We start from the raw sequence: 18,893 nt of genomic DNA on the forward strand, positions 1-18,893 counted from the left end.
GTTCATGTATACAGTATCAGAAACAGGGAAGTGTATTTATACATATAACTTCTCTTTGGTCTAATCAAACTGTTCAAACATTTCACAGGGCCATTTTTAAAAAAATTCCTTGCACATAAAAAAAGCACATACACTAACAGTGGTATATATTGAGTCCAGGATCTGGACTACCTCACTATAACACTGTGTGGTCCTACATCCTAACAACCCTTAACTAGAAGATGGTTTGATTTTTGATATTTCGTTACTTTTCTCTCATGTTTGGCTAGTTGCAACAATGAGGATGAGTGGTGATGATATGAAATTTATGAAGGTACACTCACAAAAAAACACCCATGCCCAGGCTGGGGTTCCAAGCATCGTATCATGTGCTAAACACTTTGCCACTGTAACTAGAAGACAAATTCTACAGTGCAGATGATACATACAGACAAAAAGAATCACAGTACGTTGTGGCCCTAAATTTATTATCTCTAGCAAATAATGGTAATGCCAAGAGAGTAAGTTTAGCATCAATTTCTTTTTTATCCTACGGCCATTTTATACTCAGATCCATATATTGTTTTATGTATTATTCAAGGGTTCCATGTCAGTTAGGCCTAATGGTTACAGCCCTGACTGTGTTGTGATTTTTACAAGTTGCATATGAGTATGAGGAGTGCTGGAACTGATTGTAGTAGTAGGTTAGAAGCTCAGAAAAACTATTTTGTGATTTTGTGCATTTAAAACATGCAGAATGTATTTATTAGTGAGGAATATGTCATGCAAAATAGGTTAAGGTGACTGTTTGTAGGTCTGCATTTTCTGAAGCATGTTTTAATGTTGCGAAGTGTTGAAATAGTAAGGAAATGGAGTCTAGGATATAACCTACTTAAAACGCATATACAGTAACATTAAAGTACATCTGTATGTGATATGAAGGAATATGTTGTTAAGTTATTTGTGTTTTGTAACTTGGAGCCGTGTTGGAAATATCTGAGACTGAAGGTTGGCAATTCTGGTGTTATGTCAGGCCGCTCGAGATTTACTGCAGATGATGTTTCGGTTTATGTCACATGGTACTGGGATTTTGTTTGCAAGGTGAGCATGCATTTTTAGTGTGGTAAGTGATATTCATTGAAGATGCATATTGGGGAGTGTGTTGACATTTTCAGAATCTTGGCGTTCTTCGGCCGGGAGTCAGAGGTGTATATCCGTGAGTTGCAGGAGGATGGTTTAGTGAACGGAAAAAAGAAATGTGTCAAATGCAGTGGACGATATCGCTGGAATGTGTGGATGAAGTTAAAAGTACGGCAGCGGGCAGAGCGTGGTTTGGTGGAGTTCCTTTCTAGGTGTTCCAAATGTAAGTTGTATTGCTCTGCTATGACCGGAACATTTTTTTAAAATATGAAACTGTCTCTGTAATGCATTTTTTCAATTATATTTTTGTGGTCTTGCAGTTTTTCCCTTCGTCCTGTCTCCAGTATCGTGAATGTAAGCAAGAATGCAGAGTGCCAATTACTTCGCTATGTTCAACATATTTGTTCCTGGAAGTTACTTTTAAGTCAGCTGACTGCTTCAAATTTGAAGGGGTTGGTTCTGTTGTACAGATTGACGAGAGCGTGTTTGTGAGGAGGAAGTACAACAGAGGGAGGCGTGTTAGGGAAAGATGGGTTCTCGGATTGTTCGATTGCTTTTCTTCATTGCCGATCGAATATCCGAAACTCTGATCCCATTGATCGAGAAGAATTTACTACCAGGAACAGAAATCTGGACAGATGAATGGGCATCTTATAAATGCCTATCGAGCCTTGGGAATGTTTCCCTTATTTTCACAAGATGCACTTCCGCGATCCAGTAACTGGGGTTTGTACAAACCAGGTGGAAGGTTTTTGGTCCAGTGTGAAGGGATACTTGAGGCAGAGAGGGGTTATGGGTTCGAAGCTTGTGGAGGAGCATGCAGATGAGTTTATGTGGAAACAATTGTATGGACCTACGGACACTGACATGTTCAGGAGTATCTTGCAGCATATTGCTGAAAGATACCCTGTACATGTTTAGTGTTCATATGGTGTGATTCGTCTGCCATTTGACACATTTTGCCCCTGCATCCACGTAGCAGAAAGAGCATTATTTTAAGGTTAGTAGGCCTACTTTCTAAAATTATATATTCTTGTTCATATTGGAAATAGTTGTGCCATAATTTTACAATACCGGACGGTTCCCCAACTTGTTTCAATTTTCGCATAGTCAATAATTTAGGCCTCATAATCACGAATCTGCAGTTAAAATTTGGCGCTGATGTCATGAACGGATAGCCCCATGAACAATGCACAGTAAGGTTAGGTTAGGCAAACATAGTTAAAATTTGGGGTCGTAGTAATGTCAGGATACTCTAGAAGTGTTAGTTTTGCTACTGTTTGGGATTTTTTTACGGGAAAGGTAAAAGTTGCCAATCAGCCAAATGGATTTCTTCATTTTTACACAAGAAAGTACTTACTGGAATGAGTTTTTCTAGCATTTGGATACTTCGTGGAGATATTGGTAACATTATAGTATAGGGGTGATGGATTTCTTCAAATTTACAGGAGAAAGTACTTACGGAAATCATTTTCTGTAGCGTTGCGGAAGTTCGTGAATGTAGTTTTGATCCATTTTAATGCGAATACATGTTGTTTTCTGCGAAAATCTCTGTCCGACACGCTGTTTCTGCTGCCGCCATTTGCTTTCTGCACGAGCACAATGTTCCGTGTGTTAAGATGACGTAACCCCATAGTCAGTGTTTCAAACTCTCCGTGTTTTCACTAGAACATGACGTGTCTAGTATTTTTTTTTCTTTAACTATGCTTGCTAACCTAACTTAACCTAACCTTACGGAAAATGGTTTTTGGGGCTAACGTCAATGGTTTGCGAGGTATTAGCATAATTTCAAATCTGGGCACGAAAGAAGTTATTTTCTGGTGAACGAGGTTGCAACACTGCATAAATCGACAAAACACTCGCACAACGTGCCCTTAACCAGTACGCTATCGCCTGCCACAACGTGTTACAGAATCGAAATAACAAGTAACAGTAAGTACTCGTAAATGTAAGAAATAGACATTATCTTAGTTAGAAATGCATTATTTCACCTTAGGAAATATTCCGCATTCCAAAATAGTACGTTAGCAATGTAAAAAAGTGTGAAATATATGATTTATAGGTGTCACCCCCATACTATAAGAGTACAGAGGTATTTTCTTTCAATTGTAGAATCTGCTGGACCGGTAAATCATGTTATTATCATGATATTACTATGACCACTATGTTTGCCTAACATAATCGAACCTAACCTTGCCGTGAATGGTTTGTGGGGCTATCCGTGTATGGTTCGTATATGGTTGACATTATTTTCGTCACAAAACGTCAGAAAAGCAATATTTCACCTTAAAGAATGTTTCACAATGCACAATAGGTAAGTACAAATGTAAAAAGTGACGAAATATACGAGTGAGAAGTGTTCAGATGATAGACAACATTTAATATGGGAAAAATGAGCGATAGTAGTCCGGAATAGGAGTTTCTTGTGCTTACGTGGGTCATAGTTTGCGATCAAATATCTCAGTTATTTGTGGTTTCCTTACGCTGGAACCACTTTTATATTACTACGTAAACCGTTGAAATCTGTCGATTAAAAAGAAAATCGACGTAATTCTCGAGGGGGTACAGTGGGTCCACAGTCCCAAAATCTAATCTACATATATATATGAAATTTCGAATTTCAGTTTTCTGAGTGCACACCAACAATTAGCTCGCCCCTGCCTTTTTAGAATCCACATAACATTAAATTGAAACTGTAGAGAATGTGCAAAGTGTTTTATTTACTTACGTGGTAAGAGGAAATCTCTAATATCATAGTAGCCTGTTGTGAAAGGATCATACACCCATCGACAACCAACAAAGAATCGACGTTGAAAATCATCTTGAGGATCTGGCAGGGATCGGAAACAATGTGTCCAAAGTCCAAGTTTGTCCAATTTAGCACCTGTAATTCTACGATCACTTTCCAGCCACGCTGGTGCACAAAATGAAACTGCTACACAAACAAAAGCAATTATAAACACTCCAATGCCAGTGTTTCCGGATAAGGTGCGTTTCTTCATTATGGGTGTTTTTCACCTGCTTTTTCTCGTTCACAAGCAACACGGACGTAATATATTAATATTAGGGATCGATCATTATCTCAACCTGCTTATTTGTAATATATTTCTGATGTTGTTGAGTGCATTGATGTTCTTGTGAACACTCGTAAATTAACGAATTTCGCAAAATTTCTTCTTCTAAAAGCACTTGCACATCACTTGCTTCCTATGAATAACTTCAAGACTTCCTTTTATTATCGTTCAGTTGCTTTTAACACACGTTCACAGATTTTTCTAACGCTTTCACTCACCTTCACTAACGGGCTTTCATATGTTTATTAGTGTTCTTTGGTTGGTTGCGATGCGTCGACGCCCCGTAAACACCCACCTGTGTGAACGTTGTTAACCTTTTTTCTACAGCGCTTTACTTTTGCGACATGCCGGACATGCCAAATTACTCCATGAAGTTTTCAACTGGGTGTCTACCATAGATAAAATAACCGGTGTCTACAAGGGTAAAGAGCTCCGTGTCAAGAGGGAAGGAGGGCAGGGAAGAGCTACGGCTCAGAATTTAAAATTCAAGTAATGTTTGTAGCAGGCACGTATCCAGAGAGGGGGCTTAGGGGGCTCGAGCCCCCCCCGAAAGTTTTAGGTTTACACTAGATAAAATGAGGTTTTTGATTTCTTGTGGTGTGAAATAAAATAATGTGACAATAATTTAAGGAGATAATTATCGAGGCAAGACGGAGAATGTTCCGTAACCCTGTTATTGATAATAGCACGTATCCAAGCTGGGGTTGAGGTGGCTCGAGCCCCTCCCCCATGATTTTTTTTATTTTACACTAGATAAAATAAGGTTTTTGGCTTTTTGAATAATGTGACGATGATTTAAGGAGATAGACAATTATCGAGGCAACTCGGAGAATGTTCTATAAAACTGTTGTTGATAATTTTGCACATACACTTTTCTTGAGCTTTCGGTGTTGTCGCAGCGCACTTGAGCACTATGTAGAAACTTGTCAGCATTTGGAAGCTGCACAACAAAGGTAGCGCCACACGTAGGGCGATTCGTTGTAATTTCTAATCTCTGGAAGGCGGGAGAGGGTACGTTCTTGAATGAGAGAAGGAGTCAACTACTGGCGATATTAACGAATCGTTTTATCTGCGGAACGTTCTAGAATATAATGAGGATGTAAATACGCGGATTCAATTTTTCGGTTGATCTGTACAAAGAATCGGTTAATGAGATTTCAGAGGTAAGTGTGACAATTCATACAGTCGATTGGTGATCAGATCAGTCAGCGTCCTCTGATTGCTTTATAAGATATAGTGATTCGAAAATGAAGACATTGACGACAGCAGAACTTCCGGCGCCTCGGTGTAGTGCTAGTTCCGTTCGAGGGCCGAAGTGATCAAAGGTCTCTCTCTAAAGTGAATATTTCAGCAGTACCGGATATTGGAGTGGTTTATTAAAACAGAAATAAACTGCATAGATCAACTGAAAATCAAAGTTTTGAGTGATGATTTAGTTTTGCCAGAACTAAATTTCGTACATGCAGTCCGAGAATTTCATGGTATAAAAAATACTTTTCTTTAAGCCTACTGGGTTCGAAACACATTCAAACACTTAACTACCATAAAGAGACAGCCGAAAATTTTATGAATGTCGAGAAGTGAAAGCAAGATGATGTTGCATATGTAGACATTTTAGGCAGAAATTGCAGGCTCTACCAGGACCTGAATCAGGGCTCTACCAACTGAGCCACCTAGCCATCCTTGACTTCAACCGATTTTTCGTTAAAATGTCTACATAGTACATGTCCTGCGTATATCAAATTGTAAGGTGTTGCCTGTATAGTGAACAAGCACAGAAAATATAGGAGAGAGAAGAAAACTGAGGAGCATTATCACCGGTTGAGGATAATTTTTTCTGTGGTCAACAAGAGCTACTACTTCGAGGTGACAATGACAATGGCCTAATAAGGGAGATTTCACACCGTGTCGCCTGAAGATTAGGTTTGTGCGGCCTTTTGTGTCGCTACGGTGTGAAACGTTGCTGTTGATTGGCCCATTCCAATCGACATGTATCGCGTGTCCCTTCGGTCTGAAACCTTCCTAAGTCTTGAAAATCCAAGTCACAAGGATGGAAAATTAGGGCCTTGTTAAGGTTAGGTGTGAAGGCAAGCAGACGACAGCACCCTTAAGGATCATATCCAAACCTGCAGGAAGAACGCATCTTACTTCAATCTCCAATAGGATGATAAAAACTTCTCGTGAGTTGATTTTAAAAAATGTGTCCGAGATAAAGAGAGGCGTGCCCAGGATTTTTGTAAGGGAGAGGGTTTACGCATACTATTCTTGGTGGTCAGTCCTGATTTTGCCATTTTTTCCCTGTCTTTGACGTTCCTTTTTTTTTTTTTTTATATATAAAGAATACTGGGTCAAATGGGGTTATTACCTCACCAAACCTCCCTTGGGCACGTCACTAGAGATAAATGAGTAAGCATTTCATCATACTGGGAGACGAAACATTAGATGTGTTGGGAACGGAAGGGTTTTCACTGTGCATTAATTGTTTCGTGATCCACCTGTATTCGAAAAAACTTCCTTTGTTTCGTGCCGATATATGACAAGACAGCGGAAGCTGTGACAGGCATTTTTGAACACTTGTGAGTGCTAAGGTCTGAATCTGAACAATTTGTTGGGTTTCGGCTTTTATAAGAGCTGAAAAAATGGGAGGACAAGACACGTTAGTGGTGTTCAGGCTCGAATCAGAGAGAAATATTCGAGAGCCGTCTGCGTCCAGTTCGCAGCCCACAATTTGAATCTCGCGTTGTCGAGTGGATTGTCCATCCCGTGCATGTGTAACAGCTTCGTAAAAACACTCAAAGACACCATAGATGATTTTATGCCTGATGAGAAGAAATGGACAAACCCACATACTGAGATGATTCCGGCACAGAGGAGTCGAGTGGTAAAAAATGTTCCGCTTTCACGTTTTGATTAAAATGATAGCCTTACAGTGGCAACGATTTAAGAGATAGTTGTTCCCCATTTTTAATTTTTTTGCCTGAACATTATGACCTCTTAATGTTAAGCCTTGGCTACCAAGAGAAAGTAAACTAGCCTTGCAACGTCCTCCCCCCCCCCCCCGTTTTGGAACCCAATTGCCACCTCTGGTCTTAAACACACAATTGTGAGGTTCTTACTATACCCCTTAAAAAAATGGTGTTCAGCCCCCCCCCCCCCCCGAAAGGAATTCCTGGATACGTGCCTGGTTTGTAGGCGTCCGCAGAGGGGGCCAGGAAGCCAGGGGCTCTTGTACCCCTGAGATATCTGTAAAAATGTCCATGTAATTCGAATGGTAATATCAAGAATGTAATATTGTAGCGATATTTTACTACAAATAATATTGTTTTCTGTGTTTGCAGGTTGTACTTTGCAGAAATAGTGGACTGAAGTCTGAACTTCTCAACAACGCCAAAGCACAGACATTCATTTCTAGTCTGTAGGGGTGTACGGGACAGATTTTTTTTGTTGGGACAGGATATGTTTTTAATCCCGACATTCGGGACGGGAAATATTCGCCATCAGGGGCGCCGACTTGTCGAAATTATTTTTTTTGGGGGGGGGTTCTGATCACTGAAATAAATTAATGAATGACTCACTCCCTCCCTTTTTTTAAGTTTTGGCCTCAGTGTTCGGAATCTCGTAAAAGCCCATGAATTCCTCAAAAATATTAAAATTGTCATTTACAGTTCGAATGATTGATTGATTTAGTTTATTTTACTTCGCGTTTTGTGCCTCTTGGCTAATTTGCGAAGATGGGGATGAGTGATGAAATGATGAAATTGATGAATGGACATTCACAAACAACCAAGCCCGACCGGGAATCGAACCCGGGAACCTTGGCGTCACAGCGCGATGTGCTAACCACTTTTTTTTTTTTATTTACAATATAACTATTACATTCTACTACTTTTTAACAAGGTTTAACCATACTTCAACAAATGTTACATTATTGTTGAGTCATACAGTGTGTGTTGAATATAGTTTGCATATAACCTTTTTTTTTTTACTAGGTAAAATTTTCCCATATTCACTTCGGTAATAGTCCCTCATATTGTTTCCTGTTTGTCCATTGAAAAAAATATATATCATGTACGTACCTATAATCCACTGTATCGCTCGATGCTTTGTAGCAGGGAAAAAATTAAATTCCGGAAAAATTATTACTTTCGGAGTAATACACTGAACTGATGATCGACTTATATGTGCTATCATTTTTTGGAGTACCGGCCAGTCTTGTTTTGCCTTTCCACAGTACGTCATCCTGTGTGCTATTGTATCTTCTAATAAACACTGCTCACAATTAGGGTCTAAACTAAACCCCAACCGATGTCGTTTTGCTTCATTATCAATTAGTTCGTGAACAACTTGGTACCATTGACTGCATTGTCTATTGGATAAATGTTTTGCCGAGATATTGGTAAAAATTCTGTTCCAATTATATTGTGGGTGTTTCTTCACTATGTGCGGCGTATCCATATTTTGAGTAAGGTATTGATTATACAAATCTTTCACTGTTAGCTGATTATAGTCTATTTTCTTTATAAGTCCATATAAATATTCCATTATAGCTTCTTGATATACTTTTTGGGAAGTGGGAATTTTGATCTCATTCACTGGTGCTTCTAATGGAATATCTCTTATATATGTATACCCTGGAATGTCCTCGACATTTTCTTTAGATTGAATCATTGAAAAATATCGATGATTAAACAAAGCTTTTGTTTTTTTACCAACGTCCACCAAACTCATTCCTCCTTGCTGTTTTTGTAAGCTAAGTGTCTGCTGATTCACTCGGAAAACTTTTCCTGCCCAAAGGAACCGGTTTAAACTTTTCTTTATTCGTGCTAAGTTACGATTATCACATGGCCAAATTTGGGCTCCATACCACAGTTTTGATAAAATATATACATTTGCTATTTTGACTCGCGTACATAAAGTGAAGGGTCGTTGTATAAATTTGTGTATGGTATAATTAATATTCTGATATATATTATCATAACTAAGTTTTATGCTTTTTGTAGTGTCATTTGTAAAAAACACTCCTAGGATTTTAACTTGATCCACTTTTTTAAACGTCACGTCAGGTGGCTGTTCATGTTGTTTTCCTAATGTTAAGTAACACGTTTTAGTCTTATTTACTAAGGCACCAGATTCTATTTCATATTGTCGTATACATTCCATTAAGACTGTATATCATGGAAAGGCCTTTTCCGAATTCGCCTTCCTTCTGCCGATAGAGCGCGCACAGCGTTTACACCGCCAGATGTTTTGTCCAGGCCCGCTTCGCGAGGCTCCTCAAGAACACGCCTCCTCCGGTACACGGGCAGTTAGTGATTGACAGGTCGTAAAACCCTTGTCATTTCTTTCCTCAGACATGTCCTAGGTTTTGCTGTTCGGGTCTTCACTGCCAAAAGCTGATCTTACCATTTCGTGTCAAAATTCCGGACGATAATATAGAGTCCTGCAGCAACAATATGTGGCTTGTAACATACATAATTGTGAAAGCTTCTTCTCTTCAACGAATAAGGAGTCCCAGTAGTCTATTGTTGACCTCCGGGGCGAGGTAGTTAGCGCAGCGCGCTTCGACAGCAGGGGTCCCGGGTTCGAATCCCGAGTAAGACATGGATGTTTATGTTCTGAATGTGAATGTGAAAAAGTGTGGAACTGAGTAAAAACTGATATATGAGAAAAGCAGAGAAAATATGACATCGGACTGCCACGTAGTAAACCCAGGTTCGATTCTCAGTGTGAATGATTTCAAGCGGAAAATTTTCCAACATTATCCTTGCATAAAACCAACACTGTGAATGTATTTGATCTATTTTTATAAAACTTTCACTGATACGCAATATATGCACTAATTTAATCAAACTTGCATATTTTAATTAATATTAGGTCTAAAGCAAAATATGGTTATTTAATACCATGTTTTCCAAAAAGATAATAATTAACAATATGGTCAACTTTTTCTATTTATATATATTTTTGTTGTTGTAACCCCAATGCAAAGGTAGTATTTTCCTAAACTTGATTTCGTTTAAAAACTGCAGTCATGTTTGACTTATGATTTGCGGCATTTTTAGCCTTTGTAGACAGTTGCGGTAATTATGATAACTCATCTAGCTTGGGTAAAGAAACATTGTTTTCAGTTCATTTCAAGCTACATTGTATGTTTCGTGTATTTTTTCAACATATTGATTTTGACCAAAATTCAAAGTTTAGGACCTTTTTTTAGGGAAGTTATGTAATATCAGAGTATTTCGACTGAATTACTGTTATAGCTCTTTGATCGTTTCTTGATTCTCTTTTTCAAAATTTTGAGCCCAGATGCCTCCGATGGGGGAGCTAAAAAAAATTATATTTACAGCGTAAGGATTACTCTATGACAGGTACCTGTGAAACAAAATTTCCAGATTGATATTTCATGGATAACAAACCTACAACAGGGGGGATTGTTCAAAAACAGGCATTTTACATTATTATCTACAAAGAAATGTTTGCTTTTTAATAATCATGTAATTAGAATTATTGTATTTACTAATTACATCATGCGAATGGCGTAATAAGTCCGTTAGTAGTGTTACGAATTAAATTTTCCTTTTCCTTTATCTCATTAGTTATGAAGAACTTCATCCCGGCTCGACAAATGTCACAAGGTCTTTCAAACTAAAAAAAAATAGACTGCTTTATGCCAAATTTAAGTCAGATTACGTGCCAGTAAGCAGTTTTTACCTGTTTAGACCACTACTTCAACTGCGACATTTGTCCGAACGGGAAGTTCACCGATTCTGGCCTATGTTAACTTATTCTTTATAGAATTACAACAAAATGGGTTGCTTTGTTATTTTATTGTAATTTTAAAAAATCCAATTATGTATAAAAATATGTTTTGTTACTATAATTAGCTACTTGTATTTGAAAGATATTGGTAAAGCCACCCACCTGCATTATGCAATGTGTTTTGAAGGCATATTGGTGGGTGGGTGGTGGTGGCTCTTTACATATTCATAGTCTCGGTTATTTATAGAGGCGATGCAGATCGTCTCTATGCTCCCACGAAGTTGTATAGTAGAGTCCCTTGTGCGTAGATGCACCTCATGCAGTGGGAGAGTCCACTTTCCTCACCCTCTCCTCCGGGAATCGAACGGCAGTCAAGCTCTCCTATCGAATGTCTTTATTCTCCCAAAAATAATTTCCGAAATAAATTATGACCGATTTTGAATCAGGTGCAGCTCCCGAGCGTTCGTGTATATAAATACAACCTCCCCCCAATTTTTTATAATTCTCTAGGCATTGAATTAATAATGAAGGTTAGTATATTGAATCTTTCACCCGAAATTCATTATAAAATTTTAAAATTAATTCTTAATGATTTATTGATTTGGTGTTTTAAGTCCACTTTATGCACAGTAAGGCTAATCGGGACTGGGCCAGGCATGGAACCCGGGATCCCTTGATTACAAGGCGACGACGCTACCACTTCGCCATCGAGGATGCTCAGTTTTTAATGGGGATGTAATTTAAATTACTAATATTACAAAAGCCTCCCCGCTATATATTCCATCCTGTTTAATGATTACGAAAGACTGTTGTTTCAATTTAGCATGTAGAAGGATTCGAACAGGTGTACCAGCCAGATTATATCGGCGTTATCTTCCAACGTTTCGAGCACATACATAGCAACAACATCTCATCCCTGAAGATGAGAGCAATGTATACGATGGAAGCTAACGCTGATTTGACCTCCCCTGTTCAATTGACGTCGCCAGGTAAGCTACAACTCCTATGTAGAAGGGTGGAAATGCAAACGAGTTGGATGAGATAATTGAGGAAATTAATGAATGATAGCGTAAGTCTGATGAGATGGAGGGCAAAAAAATGTACATATGAAGATAAAGTGCCTACTGGCAAGAGCTAAATAGAATAAGATATTAGATGGAAAATACAAAAATTGATTTAGTAATAATTAGAGGTTATTGTAAGCGTAAAAAATTGATGAATGAAAAAATGTGTTTTGATATGTTTAATAAGTTTTGATTAGGGTGCGGATTTATAGGCAATTTTTTCTATCTATCTATCTCTCTCTCTCTCTCTCTCTCTCTCTCTCTCTATATATATATATATATATATATATATATATATATATATATCATTACATATGTTTTGTGACTGCTGTTTGTCTACTAACTATTCATACTGTGCTTCAAAAGCTGCTTACTTTTAGGGATACTTCATATCGAAGCAACACGTGTCTCTTGGTAACTGGCTCTCAGTAATAAATGCAATCAACCATTCAGCTTGTGTTGTCTGTTGCTTGTGTGTCCCTCGGACTGAGTTCTTTTTCTTACCGTGCATCGTGTCGCCCTGGCCTGTTGTTCGCGCATGCACAGTGAATATTTTGCTTTAGACGGTGTGAAATATCCGTGTCGCTTGATTGAACGCAGGTTTGTGTGACATGTTATCCTACAACTGTGTGAAACGTGATAGGAACTGTTAATTTAAAGGAATGACATTTCTCTTTGTACATTGCATGAAATGAAACTGTGTATTTTCAGAATATCTGCATGTAATATTTCAGATTCTTGAAATTACTAAAGGACAGGGGTTCGAGGCTGAGAGCTTGAGTATAAATTCCTCGTAAGTTGGGGTAGTTGAAGTGTTTGTTTAATAGGGTTGGCATGGATCTCAGGATACCAATAATATAATTTTGAGAATAGCCCGCACTGCCCTAAGTCCTTACCTTAGTGATATTAGACGAACGTTGATTGGATTGTTCTCTAGACGAATGAGTATCTTTTTATCTTCGTATATTAAAAACAACTATATTCAAGGTCTGGTGCTCAAATTTGCTGCAGATCGGAAGTATTCTTGTGGGAAATAAATATTTACAGTCTAACTCATAAACAGTGGGTGGATTTTCTTTACACCTACCATGAGATGGGTTGATGCCCCGACTACTGGAGAGGGATAGAGGAGTTCCTAGGAACGCAAACCCTTTCCGAAAATAAAATAGTCGCTACGGTGCGCCGCTATTATTGTTGTTACTTTTATGACAGTTTTGCCATTCGCCGGCTTTACTGATCTTCAAATTTAACATGTTTTATATATCTTATTCAATTTCTGTTATTTAGCGTCATTTTTTAGCCAACTTCGGCTAATCGCGATGATGATGAAGGGACGCCACCAAGGTCTAGTATATTATTGTTGTTGTTGTTTCATTTACTGAGTTTTAATTGTTTCATCATTTCACAATTTGTAATATGTAAATATCAAAAACCATTGCATAAGAAGAAAGTATAAAATGTCGGTGCTTAGTAGTGCGGGGAAAGGGAGGCATCAAACCCCAATCCTGCCCAGGGACTGATCTATGGGGCTGGCTCTTGTTTCAACTCTTAGAACCTCGGAAAACTGAATTCGCCTGAATATGTGAAATGAATGCGCACAGGTTCACAGTTGACACTTACGATTTATCTTTATGATTGTAATTTCGATTATGATAATCTGTAAATAATGAAGTTGATAAATAACGTTCAGGTATGTTTGAAGTAGTCGAGACCGAGAGTATGAAATACTAATTTAAAAAAATGAAACCTGCAGAAATGAGGTAACGGCGAGGAAGAAGAAAGATCATCCGTGTTAGATGTAGTGAAACAGCAGTATTTGTTGGTGTTTACCATAAATGTGGAAATACTGCGCAATTAACATAAAATTTCTTGCCCGATCATTTAGCCGTACCATAGAAGTGTACCATTAAAATTCCCTTGAATTATTATTACTTTTCAAACAATGTATCTATATTTATTTATTTATTTATTTCGTCTTCTTTTACATGGCGAAGTTAAGACTGTGGAGCCTTTTCTTCCACTTGACCATGTTTACAAAAAAAAATGAATGTCAAATAATTAAAATATTGAAAAATAAAAATATATATTAAAATTACAGAGAAATAAGAAATACAAAGAAAAAATACATACAAGAATGGTAATCTAACCTATAGATACGGGCACACACACTCACACTCACACATACAGTGCTGTGCAAATTAATGCGGACAAAGAGAGAAAAATCACCCACAGTTCTCCACGATTTATGGGAGTTAATCGAATAAATACGTAACATAAATTATACTAGTAGTATCAGCTAACTGTTTGATGCGTACTTGATACTGTTTACAACAATTGCAACAATTGCAAGGTTTGAAGCATTTTTGTTGTTTCATTATTGTCGTTGTGGTACAATGCCAATTATTAACCAACAGACTTCTGTGAGTGCTTGGCTGTAGTAAACACGCTTTTGTTGTGCTCCGTGTTCCTACGCGTTTTCAGTATGGATATAACACCCAGAAAACGTTCTAGAATTATTACATTGACTGAGAACACATCCATGACTGTGCGGCAAATCGCTGAAGTGGCTGGTGTTGGGAAATCAGCGGTGTCAAAAATTATTAGAAACTAAAGGGCAACTGGTAGTTTTTCTCCAAAACGAAAAGGAAAGTGTGGTAGAAAACGTATTTCACAACTGTATACATAGCTACAGCTCGTCGGCTCACACATGAGAAGGAATAAATATCCTACCTCCAATTCTGGTTTGGCTCTATTTTAGAGACGGAGTCTCATACTCGATCTCGTGTCCCTAGGCCACGCAGGATCTGATCTCGTTCTTCAATGTAAATTAATATCTTTCTGATAAACTATGGTAGGTGTGGTGAATGCAAACATATAGTGACATTAGAAAATCATGCGCTTATTCATACCTGTATGCTACACTGGTTGTTCTCTGAATTAATTCATGTTAAAATTGCATTTGAAAATGATTAACTAATAGTTATTGTCAGCTTAAGAGCATATGTGCTAAAAAGGCTACAGAAGTGGCTGCAAGGGTAGGGACCCTCTTAGTATCGATCACGTAAAATTTGAATATCAAAATATATTTATGTGAAGATGTGGTCCACCCAAATCTTTGACAGGTATCCAGTAGTTCTCCCACGTAAGAAAGTCTGGCGCTGTCACTGCTGTTTACCTATTAACTATTCAAAAGCTGCTTACTTTTAGGGATACTTCATATCGAAGCAACACGCGACAAGCGACACGTGTCTCTTGGTAACTGGCTCTCAGTAATAAATGCTACCAACCATTCAGCTTGTGTTGTCTGTTGCTTGTGTGTCCCTCGGACTGAGTTCTTTTTCATACCGTGCATCGTGTCGCCCTGGCCTGTTGTTCGCTCATGCACAGTGAATATTTTGCTTTAGACGGCATGAAATATCCGTGTCGCTTGAGGATTTCACCAATTGAACGCAGGCTTGTATGACATGTTATTCTACAGCTGTGTGAAACGTTGCTGTTGATTGGATTGTTCTCTGGAGGTATGTGTCGCTTGTCACTTCGGTCTGCAGCTACATTGAGAAACGTTGCTGTTGACTGGCTCGTTCCGAAGCGACACGGGACATTCACATTAAGCAACAAGAGCCTATTCAGTTTAAAGCAAAACATGCACGAACAACAAACCGAGTCGACATGATACACGATATTGAAAGTCCCAATCCGAGCGACATGCGACACGAGTAGCTTCTTTCAGTCACGAACAAACTATGAAGATGTAATTAAATTCATTGTCACTCGCCCTCTTAGGGAGAACTCACACCGAAGCGACAAGCAACACATGTCGCTTGGGAACGAGCCAATCAGCAGCAACGTTTCACACCGTAGCGGCATGACAGGCAGCACATGCCTACGCTCGATTGGTGAAATTCTCAAGCGACACGTGTCACCGGTCACTTGTCGTTCCGGTGTGTTTTCTCCCTCCATCACCATTAATGTATTCACATAATATCCAAAGTAAAATATCAATGAAACTAGAATTAAAAAATTTGCAAGATGTGGGTTCCATTATTATAACATAACATTACATATAGTATAATTGAATGTGCAGTGAATTATTTTTAAAATTTAAATATCTACCTTCAGCATAGTTGTCTTACCTCTTTATGAAATAGATCGGTGTTCTGTAAATGTGAATGTATTGCCCAAGCGTGTTCTTTGTATAGATACAAATTGTATTTTTAAAATGCGTTAAAGTTAATGTGACTATAATTGAAATTATATTCAGAGATCGAGACGAAAACGAGAGAGCGTTTACATAACTTGGGACAAGAACAAGATTTAGAGTTTGAAAGAGTACCCGACTGTCTCACTTCCTTTCGCTGTAATTTCTGTAGGGCCTCCCAAGGCACGTATCTAGAAATACACCGAACCAAGTGTGTCAGGAATAATAATAATATGATGTTTAAGTTAAAATTATATTATTATCACATAAATAGGTAAAAAGATCGAATAGCAGCACGTATTCATTATCTAGCTTACCTGTAGTTAAGATCGGCATAATTTGCATAAAAACAAGTGCCCTGGCAAATAAATTCATTTCAAATTGATGAAGAATTGAATATTTATTTAATAAGAGAGAATGTTAGATCCGGTTAGCGAAAAGTAAAGTTCCTGATTAATATTTTATGTATATTGTTATAAATAGTAGCGTGCAATCATAAATCTCTGGTAATTGGTACTGTCCTTCTAAGCCCCCTAATTCCAATCTTTCTTCCAAGTTCAAAGAGTGGGCCTCCTCGATGGCGCAGTGGTATCGTCGTTGCCTTGTAATCAAGGGATCACGGGTTGGATACCCGGTGGATGCAAGTAGTGGTTCGAATCTCACTTTAAACTGTAAGCCAGTCCCGATTAGCCTTTCTGTGCAAAAAGTGGACTTAGAAATTACAAATCAATCAATAAGTTCAAAGGAAATTATAACCATCGATTATGTAATAAATGAATGCTACACAAATATATTTTCATTATTTAATTTTTGCACTTGGAAAGTCTTTCTTGGGGAGGGGTCCGGACCCCTCCCCAAATAAGTCATTTAGTTTCCTCGATGAAATTAGTAGTAATTATCTCGACTTGTATTCAAGGGGTCTCACGTTCGATCCCCGGTAGAACTACACAGTGGTCTGGATCCCACTTTATCCTGTAGCCCCAGTCCCGATTACCCTATTTAAGCATGTAATTGACTTAAAACTAACTTTAATTTTGCTATAATGTATGTAAGATTCAATTGGGACAGTCTCTGTATTAATGTATTTATCCTTTTGGAAAATAGAAATAAGACAAATGGAACACAATGAAAAAACAGCCGGGTGAAGGAAATCAACTTTGGATTTTCCGAAATGGTCGGAGCACGGTCAAAAGCCGCCCCCAAGGGAAAAGACAATACCAAGGGTAGAAGAAGAAGTAAGCGAAGCCACGCCCACTATTGTAAAACCTGGTCAGAGTCATCTATCGGCAGACGGCTGAACTTGTAGGACTTGAACATAACCCCGCCAGCCGATGGCCAGCCCCGCTATGGCTCGAATAAAGCCATTGTCAAAGGTGTTCGAAAACGCATATCAATGTTTGCAAATGGCGTATTGTCACAATGGGCCTCTCAATTTGAAAAAAACAAAAAATCAGTTTACTCAGGAAGGATGCAAGAAAGCTTTGCAAGGTTTAATTTTTACAGTAACTTAGAATCGGGCTCTATACGCCGATCCAAAAAGTGAGATATTTGACAGCTAATATCTTTTAAAATATGAAAGTGATAAAAAAATGTCAATATTCACTGTTAAGATTCATCCTTTCTAATCAATTCACAACAAAGCTCATTCAAATGTCTCAAATAGTTTTCGAGTAAAAGTGTTCTGAATGAAGGTCTGTTTTTCCGCTGCCCATGATATGGCCCTGATTTTTACATATGACTGTGACATCGTCGATATAAGCTCCAATCGTAAATTCTGTTCCTGTAATGTTATCATTTACGGTCGTGCGACAGTGTTGAAGGAAAGGTGCCAAGGCCATTACAAAAAGGGGTAAGCTTAATGGGCTTCCTTGCGGAAGTCCTCTTTTGACTATGCATTTATTAGTTAAAAACCCATTGATTTTTGCCTTTAAGCTTATATTTGTCACTAATGTTTTAATATTTTCATACATTTGTCCATGAATACCCATCTTTTGTATTGTTTTTAACAAAAAACTATGTCCCACTCTATCAAATGCCTGTGAATAATCAATCGCTACGAGGTATTTATTTTGTTGGGAGTCTTGAGATTTTATTATTTCATCTCGTAATAGTGTCAATAAATGGTATATTTTTTTTTCTCCAACTACTCCATATTGATATGGTGTAGCCAGTTTTGTCAAAATCAACTTTAATCGATTTGCTACACATCTAGTCAGTATTTTATAGTCTGTGTTAAATAAAGTTATTGGTCTGTAATCTTTCATCTCCTTGGGTTGACTATTTTTTGGTATTAAAATTATTATTCCTGTTGTCTCGTAATTTACTAAATTATTTTTGTTTAATACTGTATTAACCCATTTTGTTAAAGTATTACCCATTGTTGGCCATAAAACTTTATATGCATTAGTCGCTATTCCATCTTCCCCAGGTGCTGTTCCCCGTACCCCCCTGTACTATTGCTTTATACACTTCTTCATTTGTGTATGGTTGGTTTAATCCAACCATTTCTTCTGATTTCAGGATTGGTATGTATTTGTCTAAAAATTGACTAGACTTCTCATTATTTTGATATGCGTTTGAATATTTATTTTCCAAATATTTATACACTATTTGTTGTATTTGGTTCCCCTCATTATGGCCTACTCCATGATTATCCTGCATTTCTGTTATCAGACTCTG

General features: G+C 37.9%; 1 protein-coding gene across 2 annotated transcripts in view; it reads right to left on the minus strand.

Annotated features, from left to right (window-relative positions):
- sinu (claudin family member sinuous) overlaps positions 1-18,893 on the minus strand; it is a 49,031-nt gene that overhangs the window by 20,326 nt on the left and 9,812 nt on the right. The window contains exon 1 of one of the 2 annotated variants that reach the window (XM_083129876.1): positions 3,848-4,523. The exons of the other annotated variant lie outside the window; for it this stretch is intronic. Within the exon in view, the coding sequence (XP_082986002.1) occupies positions 3,848-4,121 (274 nt within the window). The 5' untranslated portion in view covers positions 4,122-4,523. Of the gene's footprint in view, positions 1-3,847; positions 4,524-18,893 lie in introns of those variants that run through there. 2 annotated transcript variants of the gene reach the window in all.

Source organism: Lepisma saccharinum, chromosome 10, assembly GCF_977018435.1.
Source record: "Lepisma saccharinum chromosome 10, izLepSacc3.1, whole genome shotgun sequence".
Lineage (NCBI taxonomy): Eukaryota > Metazoa > Arthropoda > Insecta > Zygentoma > Lepismatidae > Lepisma > Lepisma saccharinum.